Consider the following 22,604-nt stretch of genomic DNA (forward strand, 5'->3'; position numbering starts at 1 on the left):
CCGTTCCAGCGGCGATTGTGGGAGGCGGGCGCCGCGGACGTGCCCGAGCGGCGCCGCGGGGACGTCAACAATAGTCCGCGGCGGCAGGCGGGGAGCCATCGCGGGCGGGGAGCGGCGGCCGCCGCCGCGCCGAGCCTTTCCCCCCCCGCCCCCCATGGAGGGGCCGTACTCGCTGGGGGTGAGCGTGTACTCCGACCAGGGCGGCAGGAAATACATGGAGGACGTGACCCAGATCGTGGTGGAGCCCGAGCCGCCGGCCGAGGCGGAGCGCGGCCCCCCGCACAAAGGCGGAGCGGCGCCCGGAGGCCCGCGCGCCGCCGAGCCCCTCGCCGAGAGCGGCCGGCGGAGGGGAGGGAGCCCGCGGGCGGCGGAGGAGGGAGCGCTGCCGCTCGGCCCCGGCTCCGGCCGGCGCCCGCGCCGCTCCGTGGCCTTCTTCGCCGTGTGCGACGGGCACGGCGGCCGGGAGGCGGCCCAGTTCGCCCGGGAGAACCTGTGGGGTTTCATCAAGAAGCAGAAGGGCTTCGGCTCGGCGGAGCCGGCCGAGGTGTGCGCGGCCCTGCGCAAGGGCTTCATCGCTTGCCACCGGGCCATGTGGAAAAAGCTGCGTAAGTTACAGGCGATCGGCGCTTTCCAGCCGGCCCCGCTCCGCCGGGTCGCCCCCGTCCTTTCCCGCCTCCGTCCCCGCCGGGGGAGCAGGTAACGCTGCCGGCCCGCGGCCTTTCCGCCCGGCCGCCGCGCCTGGCCGTGCCTCCCCCTTGGGTTCCTCTTCTGCTTTCCGCAGGACCCTGCAGTGAGAACGAAGGGGACAGCACATCCCCCTGCCCACCTACCTACCCCCGACATCGCCCCGAGGCGCCGGTCGCTCCCCTTTCCCCTATGCCGGTATTCCCTAGGCGTGGGACGTCCCGCTTTTAGCCGCCTTTTTCTGCCCCCGCCCGGCCCCCCGCACTATTGTGAGTTGCGTGTTTGAAAGCCTCCCTCCATCTCTGCTGCTTAGGAGCAGGGCACCCGCGCTGCTGGTAGCATCGCTGCCATCTGTGTGCGGGGAATAGGGAGGAGAGGAAAAAGGGGGATGTGTCTTGAGATGTTGAATCAAGTAATTCGGTAAAACAAGAAAAACTGGAGAGCGAACTGTGGGAGAAAAGATAGAATCAGAGGGTGAGGACACATTGTAGGACGGTTGTGCTATGTAGCTGAAGATGGTGTGATGATAGAGCCTCAGTTTGTTTTCAGGGTGTTGCAAGTCAGATCTCCAAATTCGATTTATTGGGAGGTCTTCATCTTGTTGCCTTGGGGAATTGCACAGAACTCCCCCTTAGATTTCCCTTGTCCAGAGTATCATGAAAAGAAAAAAAAAAAAAGTAATTTTAACAAAGTTAAATGGGCTGGGACAATGTTTTTTTCCCTACCTGTGCCTCGATTCTGTCAAATCCTGATGGGAGGATTCAAAATGTGGCTGTTTCATAAAAGGGTAATCATTCGCTCATTTTATTGTTTGAGCGTTGGGGATTATGCGCTGTACCTGACAAAGTAGAAAACACACTCAGTATCCTGAAGATTATATAGATTGTTTGTTTAACTGCAGTAGGGTAGAAGTTGGGGTCCTAAACAGGTAAGAGGAGAGGAGAGTGACAAGGCAGGTAACTAATCATTCTTGTACTCTTCCTTCTCCCAGAGACGTAGTGAGACTGCAGAATTGAGTTTCTTGGTAAGGTGAAGGTTATGGCTTAGAGTATGGTTGTTGTTTATATATAATGTGTAGTGTGTGTGTGTATTGTGTATGCATTTATGTATTCAAAAGCCCCAGCAAGAGAAAATATAAGACCAGTGAACAGCATATGAAGACAGGCAGGCAGGAGGGGAACATGGTAAAATTGGATCAAAAACATAGACAGCGATACTGAAGCTGGTCTTGGGAGGCAAACGTAAAAAACCAAGAATTGCACTTAGAGCACTGTGGGATTTCAACAAAGTGATTCATGGGGGGGATTATAGTGTCAAGAGAATTTAATTTAATTTTTCCTTTTTCTTGGATAGCAAAATAGAGAAGTTGTGCAAATGTCAGCTACTTGAAAAGATACAGGGGAAGGAATAGCAGGGTTGAGGGCACACTGATATTGGGCAGAAAGGAAAGGGTGTGAATTTTAGAAGCACCAGAACTTGACCACAACCTTGATGAGTGGTGCATGACCTCCTGGGCTGCAGAGTTGTATGATAAGGAGAAAGATGCGTGAATAGGGGAAGATGGTATGGGAGAGAAAGATAAGGGGTTTAGTTTTCTAGTTGTAGTATCCCTGATCTGTTATTTGTCACTGTATCTATGTGTGATTACAAAATGGAGAGAGGTGGAGTGAAGTGACAAAATGCAGGAAATACTATTTTAGTAATGAGCGTTTAGCAAATAGTACTTGGGTTGTGGAGCCAATTTAAATTGTTGTGAGAAATAACATAGCTCTAGCTATGAGCATTTGATGACAGTTTTAGCTAGGCTATATAGTAAACTTCTATGTAGGGTGTTTGGTCTGACAGATTTCTGCTGCATGTGCATAACAGCTAGAGTTTTATGGGACAAAAGCATTACTATATCTAGTTTATAACTTCTCATACTATGTTACAGAATCCCAGTGCAAATTTTACTTATAGTAAATAGTTTTCCACGTCATATGTAGAGCAGATCTTTAAGTGTGTATTGGTGACACTATGGACATGAAAGGGAGACTGGGTATTTTGGTATCTAAAAATGGGGGCAGGAGAATGGTTTGGATTTTTGGTGTAAAGGACGGAGTCTTTATTGCTTCCAGTTGGTGGCCATTGGAAGAGAAGCTCATACTCAGCTGCTCTGTTAGTTCTTGGAAGCCGTGGGGTCATCCCAGTGGCCATCTCCTGTGATAGACAGGAAACATATTGATGATGAGAGTACCAGAAAAATTAAAGCAGAAAAATACCCCTTTGTCATTGCTGATAATTTTGGGGTTAATTATGTGATAATAAAATGATCTATGCTAAAGAGTAATTTCCGGAGTAAAAGTTCTTATTTGAAGCCTGTTTCTACAACTGGCAGTAGTAGGAAAGGTGTTTACAAGAAGCATAATCAGGAGGTCTCAAGTTTTGATGTGACTTTACTGAGGATTGCATAGGTTTATGTTTCTTTGGTAATTCATTATTTCTATAGCCAAGAGCTTGTTTTTAAATGTTGTATTTAGCTTGATGCTATTAAAAACATTTTTCAGCATTACTAGTTACAATTTAGAAAGAGTCGCATACTTCTGCTTTAGTTATAACTCTTCCCATTAAATTTAATTGAAGCAATGAAAGCTAAATAATATTTTAATCTCTTGTGTAATAACAAGTTTTTTGTAATTTTCACTGTAAAGTCATAATTTCAGAATTATTCTTATAAATGTTTAAGAGTTTATGTATGTATGTATGTATTCTTATCTGAAAAGAACCTGGACCACTTGAGGCAATGCAGATTTTCAGGATAATGTAAAATTTTTATGGTCTATTGCTGTATTAAAAGTTTGTATAGCATTTATTTTTTGAAAGTTTAATAAGAATTTTAGAATCAAACTAATTTGAAATGAGGTATTGTAGTTTGGGTTAATATATATAAAAACAGTGAAATAAAGATGAAATATATTCTTTAGCAATTTTTGATTCCCAGAATAATTCTGAATCATTCTCAAAAATAAACAGGAGCATAACTTCCACAAATGCATTTTGGAGCAGTCTGTGTGCTTCAGATCGCATGCCAACCATCATAAGTGAATTTGCTTTTTAGACTGCGGCAGAGTAATTTTTTTTCTATTACAGATGTGGTATCCAGGTGTAGGATCCGTATTTTCATGTAACAGATACACTGTTTGGGGTGGGTTGTTTGTTTTAAACCAATTCCTACTCCTCTCTCCAATCCCTCCATCCAGAAGAGTGAAAAAAGTAAGAAGTAATTGCAAGTCGTGTATAAACAACTTACAGTCCTGGAATGCTGCATGGATTTGTCTCTTGCAACTGTCTACTGTTGTAAGGAACAAACTAGATTATAAATTTGGTAGCTTCAGGTAACTTGAACACTTAACGTGCATACTTTTTTTTTCTTTTTTTTCTTGGAAGAGTGGGAAGTGCATTTGTTAAACTGGAAAATGTGGTATTTTGTGGGCAGGTATTGTGTGAGTCTGTAACGGGCAATGTTGTTAGTACCCTGCTAGACACAGATGTGGGATTACCTCTTCCTCTCCATACGCATCATCTGGTTCAGTGTGTGCACTGCACTCTTTCATAAAAGAGGTAATTTTCAGATCTAAAGCCCCCTACCTGTAGTGGAGTTGCCTGTCCCAGGATGTATCGATGTTCCTAGTACATAGCTTAATAATTCATGACAATAAGTACGGAATTAGGGATACAGACCCACAAGGAAACTTTGACTCACTTTGTTTTCCCAGAGGACTACCTAGAGGTATTGCTCTGTTGCTAAAGTTGTAGAAGTGGTATGTCACCCGTGGACATTTCGGGTATATCTTTGAACTGTGAATTTTGTTTTGAGAGCTTTGTTGTAATTTCAGGATTTCTTTTAATCTGTCAACTTGCTTGTGTTTCTATTGGAGCTGGTGTGGCCAGGTAGGGAAAGAAGTGTTATGTGTGTATTTAAATAGGAATGGCAACTGGAGCTGATGTTTCTACAAAAGGAAGAGTTTAATGCGCTATTACTCTTACCTGTTAATTAGTATATATTCTCAGTTAATTTGTTAGAGGAGAAAATGCCTTTTGGTCATACCTAATCATTTGGACTATTGTGGTATCTTACAAAAGAAATATAGGCCTTTTTTATTTAAGTCAAAATAATATTTTTTCTTGTATCTTGCATCTAAATACAATAAAAAGAACAAGGTAACAAGAATAGGCTTTAAAAATAGCATTTGGCGAGTTTTGCTGGGTCGTGGTAGTATGTAGGAAGAGAATTCAGCAAGGAAGAAAGCTTTCTTGATGATAGTGTCCTGCATATGTTTTTTTTTAGGGTTCCATACAGTTTGCACTAAAATGCTTTTTATTTTTTCAAATGAATAAAGGGAAAGAAAAGATGCAACCAAGTCAAATTTCGTGAAGCAAAACACTTTATACTTCCTGTCCTAGGCAGCAGGTGACAAATTCAGTTTGCCTGCTGATGTGCCAGCTGCAAAACCAGTTGAGTTTACAAACTCAAAGTTACAAAACTAAGTGAGTGAAGGATAGTGTTTTTCAAGTAGAGGGAAAAATTGGTTTAGAAAGATGTCCTATTGCTTAAGTTACAAGATTGATAAAAACATGCTCCTGAGATGTGGAGGAGTTGGGTGACTTTGATTTTTATACATGAGCTCAGAAGAAAACTCAGGAGTTCTGACACTTTTGTTAATTTCTGATGAGACACAATCTCTAAAGAAAGGAATATGCTATGCTATATATAATACTTTAAACAGGAGCAAGGCATAAACTAAAATCTGTTGATGGTAGGCAGATCTGATTTCTGTTCTGTTGGAGCCTAAAATCTGAGGCTGCTCTATCATTCTTTTTATCATAAGTGGGTGATTTCACTCTGTGCTCTTCATTCCCATAGACTGATTTGACTCTCTAATATATTTTACTGCTATTGAGGGGTTGTTACACTGACAGAAACTCATTAGTTGCAGCTTGTTTTCTGTTAAGTGCATGGTGAAGTCCTCATTACCACTTGGCTTCCTCCCTCATTTGCTTTCCATTTGGAATGTGTTAGATTTAATATCCACAGTTAAAATTGCTAGATAAAGTACTTCCAATAAGCTGATTGAATGTTTGTGTCCTTGAAATAAAGCTACTCCTAGGGAGAAAGTGTATTTTAGTATTTAGAACACAAAGCTAGAACTCTGTGTTAGAACTTAAATGTTTAAATTATGCTGGTAAACTTAACTTAAAATTCATAACTTAAATGTTTAAATTATGCTGGTAGCTAACACTGAGGAAATGCAGCTTTTATCATCAGACTGTCTATATAATTCTGCTTCTCCTTCAGCACGTCTTCCATGTCTTCTCTTTCTTGCCTCAGGCATCTAAACATCGTTCAGTGGCACTACAACTTACTAAGTTCCTAATCTTTTGCTTAAAACTTTTGAAGTTTAAAATATCTGTTTTCACAGAGGGGAAGGCCTAATTGTGTTGTGTTTTTTTTTTTTTTTTTTCCTTGTGTGTTTGTTGTGCCATAAGAAAATAAATAATACAGTACTTTGGCAGTCTGGCTTGGGTATTTCCTGCAAACAGAATGTGTATCACAGTGGAATTTTTATACTGTACTGTGTGAGTGTGACTTGTGAAGTGTAGAAGATAGAATGTGACAAGGAGATGAGTCTCCCTTCTGAGCTTGTCTGAAGACATGAGTGGGTGCAGTGAAGAAGAAACATGAGGTTGCCGTTGACAGTTGAAATCAACTGAGAACTGGGAACTTGAATTCTGTTTTTTGAGGTTACTGAAGTAGGGATGAGGACTGGTATGGCTTATCTTTCTTAATTGGGATGTTGTCTCGATCATTTTGTGGAGTTTTGGAAGATGAACTTGGGTGTATAGACAAAAATAGAAAAGAAAAGGCATGAAAGAGAAATTTGGATTGGACATAAATGGGGAGAGTAGTGTAATAGGAAATTAACCTAAGTGTTTTGAGGGCAAAGCAGTTGAGAAAGAAGATTTCCCTAACCATATGTAGTTCACTCTAGTATGGGTATTTTATTGTTCTGAATTCAAGGAATATCTTCTGCAGAAGATTTGATGTCAAGTTATGGATAGCATACTTAAATAGTCTGCATTATTCAATCCTCCAAAAGGAAATGTGAATAAAACAGTTGAGATGTTATTCAACTTAAAATGTTGTTCAGGATACAAAAGTAAAATAGTGTTTTCTTTCCTTCTGAGGGGGTCAGGAGTGTCCAGACAACCTGGTTGCCAGTCAAATGTCCAGACAAAATGACCCCACTTATGACATTTTTACCTCTTCAGACAGGAAAGCGAACAGTAGATTGTAACAAAACGCTTGGTCGTTCCTGTTCAACACTCAAGGAGCACATCTTCCCCCATATTCTTCTAGTAATGCTTGGAATATTAAACCGGAGGAGACAGTTTTTTGCATCCTATCTCAGTACTTTGATACAGGCTTTATATATAATGTGTCAATTTAAACTGTAGCTAGGGGAGTGATATGAAAGTGGCAGGGGAGCTGAGGGCACTGGTTTGCCTAGCCATACTATAGTTAAGTACAGTCTATATTGTAATGTTACTCAAGCCTCTGTGACGCACCCTTAATCTTGATCTTCAAAACATTACCAGTTCCACAGAATTAAAACCAAAGGTATTTTTATTTGCTTTTTTTCTCATTGCAGCAGAGTGGCCGAAAACCATGACAGGTCTCCCAAGCACGTCGGGAACTACTGCCAGCGTGGTAATTATCCGTGGGTCAAAGATGTATGTTGCTCATGTTGGCGATTCAGGAGTGGTGCTGGGAGTCCAGGATGACCCCAAAGATGACTTTGTGAGAGCTGTGGAGGTGACACAGGACCACAAGCCGGAACTTCCCAAAGAAAGGGAGAGAATTGAAGGCCTTGGGGGCAGGTAACTGTCTCTGTGCTTTTTACTTCAGGTTTGATCTCTGGGTGCTATTTGTGTCTTTCTGACTGAAGTAGGCTTCAGCTTGCTTGTTTTGGGGGGAGGCAAGCAAGCTGGTGATTCTCATAGTCTGTTTATATTCCTTCCCTATCTATCCTCTGTTTTTTTTTCTACATTGTTGGGGAATAAGTTATAGTGATCCATTGTTACACTATTGTGCTTTTTGCTAGTGGTTCATGGTGTAAACAAAATTTCAATTTCCTGGTGGATTCCCATGCAGCTGAGGTGTGGTTACAATTCTAAATGTTCACTGAAAACTTTAAAGTGGAGATACTGATATTTGACCTATTTTTCATTAAAATCCGAGGCATCTGATTCTGGAAAAAAGTTGCCTTTCCATATAGATAATGTTACAAGCTCTGGAATATCTGTTTTCTCAAATGGTGGAAACACAGCAGTTTTGACACAAAGTACTCTCTAATTTCTCATGCATTCTGCATTGTTCCTGAGGTGACAATGGCAGCTTTGAGTAGGCTCTTCAAAGCTTCTGTTTAAGGAACATTAAAAAAACTTAGATTTGAAACAAGATACTGTATTTGCTGTGTTTAAGTATATGCTTAAAATGTGACAATACTGCATTTTAACACGTATCTTTACATTAGTAATTTCTTCACTGTCAGGAGCTGGCAGATGTTAGAGCATCTCCAAGTTGTGGTTGATGTGTGTTCCCTGTGACTGAGGAGGAAAGCAGGCAGGTTTATCAGATGGCACTAATGTTTTGAGACAAACCTCAGGGCTCACATTTGGCGTAGCTTCACAGGAGCTCTCTGTTCGTTCGTTCTACAGTACCGCACCAGATGGATGGGCACAGTTTCCTTCTCTTAGCAGTTCAGAGACAGAGATCACTGAAGGTTTTCCTGTTGACATCATCCGTATGAGAACCCTGTCAGCTCATTAACCTTCAGATATTTGTATCTCTAGCAGGTGGAAGTTGATCAGTTAGCTGTATTAGGGATGGTAGCTTTTCAGAAAGGGTAACTTGCAGTTTTGCTAGATTAGTATTTGTAAATGTATGGGTTTCCAAGTTGTGTATCCTGGAGATTGAAAGCCTCTGAAGCTTCAGAGAAGCATTCCCTGGAACTTTGTATTATCAGGAATGGTTAAAAAAATCTTTTTTTTTTTTTTAAAAAAAAAAAATTCTTTATTTTTACTGATGCTCCTTCCTTTTCCCAGGCTGGCTGTTGCAGGCTATTGTGAGGCAAATGATAGGAGTGAGGTGGAACTGTGCAACTATGCTTATTAATGTCTTCTTTCATGAGAGCACATTGGGAAAAGTTAGCGGGAGAGCATTATTGAATCTTTCATTAAAAATGGTATTTTCCTAGTAACAGTCTCTGAGTGTGGGATGAGATCTTCTTTCAGATAATGACTGAAGTTAGCTTTGTGTGGTCATTAGTTGTACAAATGGATGAGATCAATTTTAGGATGTGGTGTTTGTGACTGTGCCGCACTGTGCATGCAAAAGGATGGAGCTAAACATGCCCTTGTTGTTAAGGCCTTTGAAGTCTCAGGAAGTGCATCTTGAATAGCTTCAGTATGAGGAATCTTGAGGCTGTTCCAGAGCTTCTCAGTTTCTAATTACCAATGGCTGTTCCTTGGATAAAAGTTAGCTTTTAAGTATCTAGTTCTTAACTTGGTTGGGGCCAAGCTTTGCTAGTTCTTTGCTCCATTACCTTTTCTTGCTTGATGGCTCATACTCTCTCTTCTTGCCCTGCATCCCCTGCCCCATAACAGCTGCCCCATTTACTTGATTTGTAGCTCCTCCTTTGACCCTTCTAATGCCATCTGTGAGAACTAAAACCAGTGTTCAGTGCATTGGAGCAGGTGTTAACATTCAAATGCAGAGCTGTTTCTTCCTATCTCCTGCTCTCAGCAGATAGCAACTATGAACAATTCCTCTTTTATTTCTGCCTCATGTTGGTGCATCATTAAGGAAATCCCTGCAGAAAGCTGTTCCTTTCTCTTCTGTTTTTTCCACTGTACTGTGCTGCTCTTTACTGCCAAACTTTGGCAGATGGAGAAAACTGAAGGAAGAACTACATTATATTTCTACCCGAGTGAGTTGATGTTGATGGTCCTCATCTGAGGAAAGCAAATTCAGTTTTCCTTTTTCTCCAACAGATTAAAAGATACTCTTACATCTGGTTGTTGCAGCCAGCCAGAATTTCTTCCAGGTCTTCATTCCCCTGCTTTTTGTTTTCTTCTGCCCTTCATCTCTCACTTTTCCCTTTGGCTTAATATGGAATGAACCTATCTAAGTGATACCGTGTGTTTTGAAATACTTAATTGTGCTGTGGACTTCCCAGAGGGTGCTGTGATTATTGACTCCGTATTTGCATATTTAACTGGTTTTGTGTCATTGAAACTAACTTTCATGCTTTCATTTCCATTCTTTTTTAACCCCTGCCTCTTTCTGATGGTTTTAGTGTGATCAACAAGTCTGGCGTGAATCGTGTCGTTTGGAAGAGACCCCGTCTGACTCACAATGGCCCTGTGCGCCGCAGCACCGTCATTGACCAGATTCCGTTCCTGGCAGTTGCTAGAGCACTTGGTAAGTCACGCTCGTGTTTGGAAAGTGAGACACCACTGTGTACAGGCCACCAGAACTGAATTTTACTCTGTTTTGCCAAAACATACAGTTTAGAGGGATTTACTCGTTTGCCTTGATTACAAGGCCTTCTGAAAGTCTGGGCCTTTTAAAAGTATTTTTAATACAATATGGATCTCATTTTTCAAATAAAACTGTAGAAGGTGTCAATGGCGAGGGAAGAACTTGCCCTACAACATGCAGGATTCTAAATGTCCGTCTTACAAGGATGATATTTCATTTCTGCTGCAATTGAAAATGTACAAAGCAGTATGTGTCTCCAAGATGGAGAGCACATTTGTCTTTTTCTTACTGAAACAGTAGGACTGTAATTTTTGATTAGGTGGTGGTAAGAGTAAGTTTTGCTGCACAGCGTATGAATTACTTTGGTCTTCCTTTTGTGGTGAATCTGTTTTCTTTCAAGACTTAGCATAGAATGAACAAAGGAATGAAAGTCAAGTCTGCGTTTTATCTATAACTTGCCTTTGCAAGAGTATTAGTAATGGGAAACTATATTTGAGGAACACTTTATTTAGAGGACAAAAAGGCATATTACAGTACGTAGCAATCTTGTTATGAATAGTTTTTGGGAAGTACTTCATAACTTAATCTGTGGATCCCTCTTGCCCGTGAGTGTTAGTGTTTTCTCGTCAGGTTTCTTCCTTAAATTTCATCGCAGAATTCCAATCTTCTGCAGTTCATTTTGTTTCCTTCGTTCTTCCCTTTGCCCCAGTGAAGAATTCTCTATCCAGATATACCTAGTATAGGTTCGATTTTATGGAAATGTGGTATCATATTTTTACCCGTGAAAACTGTCCTGTGACTTAATTTCTTCTTGGCAAGCTTGACAGTTACGTGATAGTGTTGTCAGTGTTCCTAGATCAGCTGGCAGTGTGTCATGGGGACAGTCTGTTCCTGGGACCATGGTCGTCTTGATAATTGCATAGCTTTACTGTGTCTTATTTTAAAGGCAGTGATATCAGTTTCACATGGATTGGTCCAGTGTTAAGAAGAATTTTGCAGTGATAACTAACATTGTAAAAGATAGCTATATATCAAGGAAGGAGTCATAGGTGGCTGAATGGTGATCTTTTAATAAAAATAAAATTTCAGTTTTATGGACATTTTTCTCTGTATCTTACAAGTCTTTATTATGTGTCATATTTTAGGCAAGGTAGATGCTTATTTTATGGTTAGTAAAACTGACTCGAGAGTTTGAGAAATCCGTCAGAGTTAATAGATGACTAGCAACAGAGATCTTCATCTGCTGAGCAACATATCCCTCTTTTCCCCTGTTCTGCAGAAGGGTACATGTTCCTCCTAGATTACAAAAAGTGTATGTTAATTTTGATTCATCTTTCATGCCTATGATTGCAAGTTTATCGTTTGTCTAAATAGCTCGATGACTTTTGATCCGATTCTTCTCAGCAAGTTGAACAAAAGGCTTTGGCTGGGTCTTGTGTGCAGATGGGAATTCAAGGAATGATGCATCTGTTAGCCCCCTATTGCATTCTTTCCAGTTACATGGATGAAGAGGATTACTGGAGAGTTTCAGGTCCAAGAAATGAGAACACCTATCTTTTAACAATTCTTGGTTTCAAAAGTTGGCAAATTTTAAAAGAGGGCTTTGGTATCTTCAAATCATGGAGGAAGAGGTTTACAATGTGACAGTGTTTTGGTGTTTGCCTGCTCAAGGAGCCTCGGTAGCCTCTTCACATCCCCTTCTGAGGAGGTATGACAAACCTTCTGGAAAAAGGAACACGGCTGCTTCGCTCGGTAGGACCCAGATGGTGCACAGACACTCACGGTTTGGAAACAGGATTTAACGTCTTTCTGAGGCCAGCATGCCCCTTACGCTGCTTACAAAAGACCTACCACGACTAAAGCCATTTGCATTCATGCTATTGAGGCCTGCTCGACCTCTTGGCTGGCTCCCACATTGATACCCTGGTTGGCACAGTACTGCCTTGTTGGAGCCTCTCCAAGCGGATAATAACTGTCAGTGTTGACATACGCTGGTTACCAGTACTCTGGTCAATCCCACTAAGATCTAGCGCAGTGATTCTTTTCGCTAAGTCCAAACTCGGTTGTTATTCTTGATAGAAATGCCATACAGATCCCAGACTGGACAATAATTGGACAATAATTTTTAGTAGGAGAGTGAGAGTCTCTTGACACTCTGCTCTGCACTGTGGAGAGAAACCTAGAGTTGTGAATTTACTATCTTCAAAGTGGGAAGATTATCTAATTAAAAACCTGAAAATTTAGAACATAGGTGGTGGTTTTTTTTTAAAGTTTGTCTTTCTCTTACAACACTTTAAAATATGTTGATGTAGTCTCATCCCTCATCCAGTCCTTCAGTCCTAGCACTCATTGTAAGGAGTACAGCAGAGATTTTAGAAACACTGTGAAAAAGTATTGCATTGGTCAAATATTTGGACAGCAGAAAGGATATTGGTGCAATAGAAATCCTTCTGGACATTCCCTTTACTGTTCTGATTGTCTACAGTGTCTTTCTGCCATAAAATAAGCATTTGTGGTATGCATGTTTTACTACCACTGCTTCTCACGACAGTAGTGACTGCATTTAAGTAATGTTTAATTTATTTATAACCCCATAACAAGTCAGAAATATTTAAGATTCATACTGTCTTTGTAAAGTATCTGTATGCTGCTTTTACTGTATACAGGTTTTAAGTCTTCTAATGAAATATTTTGAACTGTAACAGAGTATTCTGCATTTTAAGCATAGCTACTTCTGCTGACCTTTTCTGGGCAATGAAAACATCTTTATACCAATTTGCCTTGTAATAGATGCTTATGAATCCCATGCAATCTCAGAATTGTTCACCTCAGGACTTGCTGCCCATTCTGATCAGAAGAGCATTTTGTTTCCTTAGAGTGTAATCATTTGATTAAGTTTCCTGGCACTCATAGTTTCATGGTAAATGCCCATTTTATATGCCTGTCCCTAAAACAGGTGTGAGGTAACTCAAATTACTTCAATCCCCTTGCGAGGCTGTGAGTGTGCAAATTGCTGGATACAGTAGAGCAAATGCTTGGGGGCAACAAGCCATCATGTAACTCGCTTGTGTGTTTCGAAGAGCTGTGTGTGTCATTGCATCATGTATTAGTTACTGTCTCCCTGTGGAGACAGTAACTTCATGTGGCACTCAGGAAGGCATTGTAGACTCCCGTGAGCATGCTTCATGTGCATGTCTTGGGGAAAGATTGCTGAGAGGGGAAGTAACCTGCTCTGTGTATGTACAACATAATAGCAGCCAGATACACGCTAGCAGAAAGGTTACGTTTCAGCTGTGCCATCTATCTAAATATATCCACTTAGAACTGTTTCTGGGATGATAAGCACAAGGCTATAAGTGTACAAGATGATGTGTGTTTTGCTCCCATGTGTTGAACCCATTGTGGAAAAATGGAATGAAGAGTTTTGATCTTTGGAAACCAATTTTGAAGTAAAATCTGGCCATGTGTGTAACTTTCAAAGATGGTATACAAAGTAGGGGAAGTACAGAGAAGCTACAGTCTGAGCTCTGAATATCTTATGGTATAATTTGAAACAAGAACAGAATGTAGAAACAAGTAGACAAATGGTATGATTAATCACTGAGCTTTGTAGGTTGACTGAAAGTATAACTTAAACTCATTGTAGTTTTCTTAAGTTGCTGTTTAAGTTTATATCCCCAGCTGTCCTCCAGCCTGATCAAGTTGACTGGTAATGCATGGTGTGATGGCAGAAATGGGTCTTGATTGGTTTTTAAATCATACAGCATCTCTCTTGTTGGTAAACTAGTTCAGGTCTAAACCTAGTAAATCTTTTATGAACTTTTTTCCCTCCTCCTCCTCCTCCTCCTCCCCTTTTCTTGGTAACTAATATAGAGCCAAGATCTGCAGCTGTCAAAAGGGTTATGTGGTAAGGGATTGCCTTGCAGTATTGTAGCTGTTTGGTGTGTGGTGTTTTTTTTTTAATTAATGAATGATGAAACATGAACCGAGAACCTAGTTAAACCACTCATTCATGTGGCAACATGAAGTATCTTCTCCCTGGTTTTTGTGTAGAAATATAATACCCCCATATTTTACGTGGAGTGGCCTCCACCATACAGGTTTGACTTTTCATAAGAACATGAATTTCCTGCTGACCCCTAAAAAGAGTTATGTACCAGAACAGTGAATGCTCAATGTATATCTGCTACAAGAATGATGGCTCTGACAGTGATATGGAAGCTGTTTTCTAGAGCAATTTACTGGATGCCAGAATTGTTTTGTGAAGCTCTCTGAACATGCATACCATAAAACCCTAGAGAAGCGGGTATGGCAGACCTCAAATGATCTAAGTAGATTCCTGAATAAGGGTTTAGTGTTTTTACAAGCATTTAACTATTTAAAAAAAAAAGTTACCAAACAGAATGGGCGCAGTTGCTACAGTGTCTGCTTCTTAGTTCTTCTTTCCTGCTCCTTTGTAGGCCCCACCATGAAGATCAGTCACATTGAATTGCATAAGCTAGTAAGTTATATTTAAGTACTGCACAGCGTTTTCCAGGTTTTATTCATAATTGCTTTTTTTATTTTATCTATATAAAAGCAGACAAACTTGAGGTGCATTTGGGATTCTAGTCTTGTCGTAGGGCTGTCTTGCTCTAGCTTGTATAATTTTCTTCACCCCCAAGACAAAATATGTATGTATGCCTGTACAAAATGCAGAGTATGTACTTTACTTTGCGGATCTCTGTGTTATACAGATCATGTGAAGGCATGTGTGGATCCATGTAGCTCAAATGAGAAAGTTTGGGGCTCCCCCCCTCTTTGGCAGAGTGGAGGTCTCTGTGCATGCCTCTTCAGCTCTCTTTTCTTTGGCAATGTATAGAAAAGCAATAATAAAACTTTTCTTTTAAAGGTAGAACTTTATCCAGTTTTGGTCAGTGCCTTCTTCTGTTTTACCCCTTGTCTTCAGCTAAGCAAATGCTGTCTAGGATTTTCTTTTGAAGCTTGACATTCCACCTTAGTGTTCATTTGAAGGATTTACTTCAAGGCCAGAAACTATGAGTAGCTTTCTGCATGCTGTTTTAGCTCTTCACCTCTACTTTTGCATACTAGTTCTTGCAGGCTTTTCTTGTGCAGTGTGCTCTTGTGTAGCCCTAGACACACCTTTTTTTTCTCTCTTGCCTGTGATTTTGCTAACATACAAGCGGAGATGAGCAGTCGTGGTGAAGACTGCCTTATGAGCAGCTTTTAATTCACCATTCATTTTAAATGCAATTATTTGTTTAATTTGCTGTTGATATACTGTTCTCTTGCCTGTGCTTTCCTTTTCTACATAGTGTTGAAGGTGGCATGCTTTCAAAGGTTTGACTGAAATAGTATGTAAAAGAAGCTCCTAAAAAAAGTACTCCTAAAGGAGTAGTGAAAGTTTTAAAGCCTCAAGTGCTATCTGTGTAACTTTTCTGCTCGCTGCTACCTTCAGTTTTGTCCCCATCCGTGAGTGAATAGTCTTTAATCATTCCTGGGTTGTATGAACGGGACATTGCATTGCATTCATCTTTAGACTGCTGTAAAGATGCCCTCTTGTGGCTATAGGCTATAAAACTATGAGTTTTGATGAAAACATTTTCCATTCCAGCTCAGCCTGAATGGTTTTAAGTGGTTACTGTCTGTATCCTTGCTGAGATTTGTCTCACTTCCTAGCAGCGCTGCCTCATTGACAGTGAAAAAAGGAAGTTCTGCAAGTCTTCTCTTTGTACTAACAGACCTTTTAGATAAACCTTTGATTTAAAAAGATCTGGGATTAATCAAACTGGCTTTTTGTTTTGGACTGACTTATAAAAGTAAACTTTTCTTTCCTCTATTAAAACCAAAAGATATTTTTGTATTCAAAACAGCATGCTCCAGAAACATAAATGAAAAACTTGATTTATGTGACTTCTGGACATACTTTTGTTATAAGAAGGCTTGGGGCTTAATCCAATCCAGTCTGTTTATATGATGGGTGTTTTTGTTTGTAACTTCAATTACTTTCCTGGCAGCAGCTGAGTTACAAGTAGGTTTTTCTTCATTGTATTTTAAAAGGTAATAGTAAGCAGATAGGATAGACTACATGTTTTGGTATTTTTATAGGTAGCTAAATTAGTTTCCTGCTCCTTTAGTATATGATTTCAAACATCTATTGTTCATTTTGTAAGAGGCAATGTAATTTTTGTGAGATCTCTGTATATTATTCTGGTTCGAGTCATGACTAAGGAACAGGTATGATTTTTCTGGAAAATATGGAAGGAACTACATTAATACCATTTTTTTGCTTTGGAAAAGAAATATGCAAGCCTCACACCAAAAGAAATATTCCTGGTCTGTAGGAATTCTCTTTTGGAGAAGAAGATTGCTAAGTTTTGGAAATGTTTGGTTTTCAATTCGGAACAAAAATAGTATGGCTCACAAAGTGAAGTCTGAGAACTTGGCATTCCAGTTCTGTAATACTAGCCTTTGGCATATCACATCATCTTGCTATCTTGGCTTCCCAGTCTGCTAAAGGGTCACTTGTCTGTCTGCTTGCTTTGTGACAGAATTAAAGATTTCAGAGCACTTTCAAAAGCCTAGGGAAAAGTGTTCTCTGCTTTCTGGCTTACTTTCCTCTCCCTTTTTCCTTCCCAGAATTGTAACAGAGAGTGCCATGTAAAGTGGCTCTTCCTATGTTTGTCATATGTTCCTCAGCCGCTGTGAATGCTGTGCCCTCCTGCTGGCCAGAGAAAGATATACAGCTGACATTAGTATTCTATCTATGCAGCAGCTCTAAAAAGCATTGACTTAATCTGTGGTGCTCTGCCCTTTAGAAAAAAAAAAAAAAATGCCTCACTCTAGTGACATGGCTTGGTCTTCACTGGCTTGGAGTTGAAGGATCTGTGAGAATTATTAAGTGATATACTCTTTATGCAGTACTGTTCTACCAAGCATCATTTGCCTGCTTGATTAGTCTGAGTTTGTGTGTTTATGGGAGTGGACTGATGAAAGATTAACACTGAAGGCAATTTTCCCTTTTCTGTAGGGCTATTGCAAGTACTGGTTGTTTCCTTCTAAGCTGAGAAAGGAAGAATCTGGATTTTTCTATAGAACTCGGGCTTCAAATATACTTTGTGGAATTTTTCCTGCGTCAAAGAACAAAAGCTTTATTTTTTTTTTCAGTTTGTGACATCTAGAGCTCCATTTAGCTTTCAGTAGCTCCAGACTTGTCTGGAGTTGGTCAGTTTATACCTGATTGTGCTTTAGTGCTGTTCCATCGTACAACTTTGTAAATAAGTTATTGTGTATTTCCTAGAGATTTTTGAGCTTGAATAGATGATGAGTACAGTTGAATTTAAAACTCATGGAGGTTCAGTTCTCACTGTATGTTTACAGCAAACTTGGAATGCTGCTTTGACAGAGGTGGTGCTACAGGAGGTTATTTGAAATAATGCATTTTGCCAAAAAACGCATGCTTAATAAACTTAGTCTTTGAAGCTCTGAGTCCCTGAACAAGTCTAGCTCCTCTTCACCATTTGCTTTCAGGAAAAATCACTTTCTTCTTGTGGTACCTAATTTTCTCTCTTTCTGCCTCCTCCCCCGTTAAGAATGATGATGGTAATGTAGAGATCTGCTTAGTTGCAGATTTGCACCTGGATTTGGCCAAATAGGTAGACTACTATCATCAGGTAGTCTGGCAGCCGTTCTAACGCAAATCATGGCATTCCTGTGTCAAGCCCACACCTCAGTGTATAGTTCCACCATGGCCTTCAGAAGGGCAACTCATTGTGGAGGAGGGACATTGAGGTTGGAAGGCTTTCAACAGCAACTAGGAAGGTTGGGCTCCTGGACAGGGGTTTGGCCTGTGATTTGTGAGGTGTGGATTCATCGTGTGTGTTCACGGAATCTCTGTGTGCCCTTCAGCAAGTTTATAATCCTTGGAGTCCCCTTTGTAACCAATGTGATATTCCCGATTATCCCCATGAGGAGCTGCCTTCCTCTTGGAGGAAGATTCTCTGAAATCAGTATGATTATTACTCAGCTGTTTTCTCAGGAAGAGCAGCAGATGGGCATGATGACACGTACGTAGGTGAACCAAAATTAAATAGCATCAGGTTATTTTTATCATGCAGTACAGTATTTTCAATAAAAAAAGATTCAGCTAATAACATTTGTCACTTCTCCTAAATAAGTATGAACAAACTAGCAAATAAAAGCATAAAAATATTATGCGCATTGGAAATTGCTGCTGCCACTGATTCCAAGATCTGGTTGTTATAAGATCCCAAGCTCTTGTTTATTTTACCTGCTCTGTCCATGACAGCCATGATGTGAAGAACTCTCAGTGCATGAAGACTTTCGTGGCAATTCATATACAATAATTGCTGTGCTAGAGCTCAGCTCTTCTGTTAGAGTATTTATTTTGATCTTGTTGCCAGCTGGCTTGCTTTGTTGTGAGTCTGCGGAGGGAGAGTGCACCTCTATACATGCAGGCTTGGCTTTTAATTAGCACTTACTAGAAGCATGTGTTTGTCTGCTGCAGCTGCAATGAAGGTGAATTGGTGCTTTAATGAGGATGACCATCCATGCTTGCTGTGGTGAAGTGGAGTAATTGCGTTGAAGTATTCCCTTTCCTGATTCTGGAAGAGTCTTTTCAACTGGTTGATAGCTTAAGGCAAAGCTAATGGAAGGAAGTAGGAAGACAAAAAGCTTATTTATTATCTTTAAAAGGGTGGTGATGGATACGGAAGAAGGCTACAGGCATGCTTTCTGAAACCAGCAAAAAGCAAAGAAAAAAACCTGACAAAACCTTACTCTTAAACTGGAGTTCTTAAGCTTCTGTATGCTTTTCAACTTTGACATTTTAATCAATTTCTACTATTAAAGCCATGTGTTCTGCACAGAAAAATCTAGCTAGTGCTTGCAAATAATAATTACTTTATGTTGCTTATCACTATAGGAAGCTATGTATGAACATTAAAAAAAAAAAAAAGGAAGAGAAGGTGCAACATAATACCATTCTTGATTTAAAGGCCCAACCTTAGAAAAAGCTTTAATTTTTTTCAAGTATACCTGATAAATGAAATTGAACTAAATTTATATGGAAATGCGTTTTTCTGTTGGAATGGTTTTTACTTGAGGATGGTTTGGAGGAAGCACTCGAACCAGTAGATGTTTTGATTCAAATGTGTTATTCAGATTCAGTTCAGGCCATCGTTACCAGTGAGGTGACCCCAAACTCATTCGCATAGCAAGAAAGATTTAAAAATAGAAAGGTTCACTGCATGAGGCCTTCCAAGGGAGAGGCTTTAGCTCTCATTTTCTGCTTTCCTGCTGGAACCCAGGCACTACTTATGTTCCTGTGGCTTCTTTCCAACTCCAAAATTTGGCACGTGGTGTTCAGCTGGAAAGACACTCTAGCACAGCACTGCGTGGCTTTGAAAGTGATGCTAATGCTGAGCAAGGAGGAGGAATGGGAAGAAGAATTTAATAGGGGAAAGGCTTCAGTCTCTCCTCCTTTGCCCTCTTCCTTTGTTCCTTCTCTGTGGCACCTGCATGCACAAATACATACACAGCAAGACATAACCGTGTGTTTCTGTATTGCTCAGATGGCCGTGGAGTATCTCTGTTTTTTTTTTTTTTTAAAAAAAGGGGGGGGGGGCCAGTTCAGCACCTTGAGTGTGAAAAGGTGGGGTTTTTTAGTTTGGGCTGGTGTGGTTTTTTGTTTGGTGGTGTTTTTTTTTTTTCTTTTTTTCTTCTATGAGCAGGGCTTTTTAGGGTGTGCAGGGCAGCATACCATCGTGATGCAGATTGGAGTCTAATGCTGTATATGATGTTGGGGAGAAAAAGGGTATTATATGATCCTCCCCCCCGCCCCCAAACCCCAACCTAGTTCTATAAACTGTGCTGCAATTCCCTGTACAAGAGGTAAGGATTTTGTGTCCAGTATTGAAACTACCAATAACTGGAAAGGCAGATGTTTCCAAGTTTGGTGTGGGTTCAACAAAGTAAGGCTTTACTTCTGTTTAAGGAGAACTTCAGTTATTCAGATAGGTTTTAGTTTGGATATTGAGGTTTCACTGTTTTCTAGGTAGTAATCTGTTACATTTCCCCTTTTTCTGAAAACGTTAGTTTTAAGAGAGTAGAAGACCTCCTATAAACATAGGTTGGTTTGACTGTGTTTTTATTTAAATTGCTACATATTAATAAACATGATGGGAAAGTGGCAGCAGCAGAACAGTAATTGTGCTGAAATTACTCTGTATTACTGTTGGTGACTTGAGACTGGTGGTAATTGTTTTCATGGGAACATTTTTCTGTAGTTTCCAAGATTCATATTTTCATGTGTAATGTAACAATTCAAAACCATTTTCTTCTTCGCTAGGTGATCTTTGGAGCTACGACTTCTACAGTGGTGAATTTGTTGTGTCTCCTGAACCTGACACTAGTGTGCACACAATTGATCCCCAGAAGCACAAATACATTATCCTTGGCAGTGATGGACTGTGGAACATGATCCCACCTCAAGATGCTATCTCCATGTGCCAGGATCACGAGGAGAAAAAATACTTCATGGTGAGAGCAGCGGCTATAAGTCATGGTGGAAATTTAATACTTTTTTCCTCTAAAAACTGCTTAGTCTGGCATGTATGAGAAGTACTAGCAATGGCATTGTTGTTTAGGCATATTCATAGTTTTGCCACAACATGTAAGTTGTTACAACGTGGCTGATACTGTGCTTGCATGTACTGTCAAATACCATGCATGGTAACATTGTTTAAATTATTTGGTTGTCATTTCTGGGAAATTTGGCTACCAGGATGGCATCTGTGAGTAAGGATGGCATCTGTGAGTAATAAAGAAGATATGTTCCTTCTCTAAGGAAGTTACACAAAATATTGTCTGAAAATGAAATCTATTTCACATTAAGACGCATGTTACAATGCAGACAATTGTTTATTGGTTTTTACATTATTTGTATGAAGTCTGAAATAAATTCTTCTCTGGTTTATTTTACAACACAGTTGAGAACTTATATAGTGGCGCATCTGAGCATCAGATAGTAAATAGTCTTTAAACCCCTTGAAAGACTTTTGGAAAGACCATAGGATGTGTTACGACCAGGCTATTTGTGCAGGTCGTTGCATCAGTTTTCTGGTTTAAAGCACCCATATATATGTGGATTCTACCATAACCTGATTTTAAAGTTATATTTCACTAAGAAGAAAGATACATTTCAAGTAATATTTCTTCTTGTGTTTCTGAATGAAGCTACTTTAGCACATGATATATAGGAATATATATTTCAGGCTGTGCCACATAAACTCTCCATCTTCCATTTATAAAGTAAAATGGACCTGATTGCTTTCTCTCTGTCCCTCTCTTCTAACATAAAGGGAGAGCACCGACAGTCTTGTGCCAAAATGCTGGTGAACAGAGCACTAGGCCGGTGGAGGCAACGCATGCTTCGTGCAGATAACACTAGTGCCATCGTAATCTGCATCTCACCGTTGCAGGATAGCAAAAGCAACCTGGAAAATGAAGAAGAATTGTATCTCAACCTGGCAGAGAGTCCCTGCTATAGCAGCCCTGATATGAATGTCATGATACCCTCCCGCTGCTGTACCCCACCTGTCAAGGTAACGGGTTTTTTCAGTGTTTTAAATGGTCCACTTTTGAGTGCAGAGCCCACTAAAAATGTATCAATCTCCCTTTTCTTCCCCTAGTAGTAATTTCTTTTTACGCAGCTTACTGTGATGTGTAGGATTGGGGCAATGGTGTAGTCAGACTGTTGCCAGTGATCGAAGAAATACTGTTAGAAACTACTATTTAATGTTGCTTGCTTGCTTGTTTTATTTTTTTAACTGCAGTGAACTAGGCAGTACGTATGGCTGGATAATATTTTTCAGTTGTAGGACAGTAACTTGACAGCCGTATCCTCAATACTTCCATGTACAAAGCTTTGGAGAAATAGATGAACTTCTAACAATGTTTCTTAAAAGATTTTGGAACGCCAAAGGCAGAGTATTAAAGTATGAACTTCTCAGAATTGCTGAATTTAGGGATACAATGTTTTCGTAACTCTTAAAATCCTGATCATTTATTAGTAGTTGTTGATCTGTGTTCCCTCCTTAATGTAGAAGAAATGATTACTGTAACTGCATGCATATAGTTCACACAACTTTAAATGCATTGTTTCTTAAAAGTAAGTTTTCCAAGATCCCCCACAAAATCAGAAGTAGGCTATTGAAAGAGAGGAATCGGACTGTGGGAATCAGAGGTTTAAAAAAAAACCAAACCACCCAACGCATCCCCTTAGAGAATAAGGTTGGGCTACAGTTTCTTTTCCTAC

At 40.2% G+C, this 22,604-nt stretch overlaps 1 protein-coding gene across 1 annotated transcript in view; it reads left to right on the forward strand.

The window, feature by feature from the left end:
• The window catches only part of PPM1D (protein phosphatase, Mg2+/Mn2+ dependent 1D), a 27,928-nt gene continuing 5,324 nt past the window's right edge, over positions 1 to 22,604 (forward strand). The window contains exons 1-5 of the mRNA XM_075168415.1: positions 1 to 605; positions 7,374 to 7,602; positions 10,083 to 10,207; positions 20,637 to 20,827; positions 21,649 to 21,891. Coding sequence (XP_075024516.1) covers positions 155 to 605; positions 7,374 to 7,602; positions 10,083 to 10,207; positions 20,637 to 20,827; positions 21,649 to 21,891 — 1,239 coding nt within the window. The 5' untranslated portion in view covers positions 1 to 154. The remainder of the gene's footprint in view (positions 606 to 7,373; positions 7,603 to 10,082; positions 10,208 to 20,636; positions 20,828 to 21,648; positions 21,892 to 22,604) is intronic.

This window comes from Calonectris borealis, chromosome 19, assembly GCF_964195595.1.
Source record: "Calonectris borealis chromosome 19, bCalBor7.hap1.2, whole genome shotgun sequence".
In the NCBI taxonomy this organism is placed as follows: domain Eukaryota; kingdom Metazoa; phylum Chordata; class Aves; order Procellariiformes; family Procellariidae; genus Calonectris; species Calonectris borealis.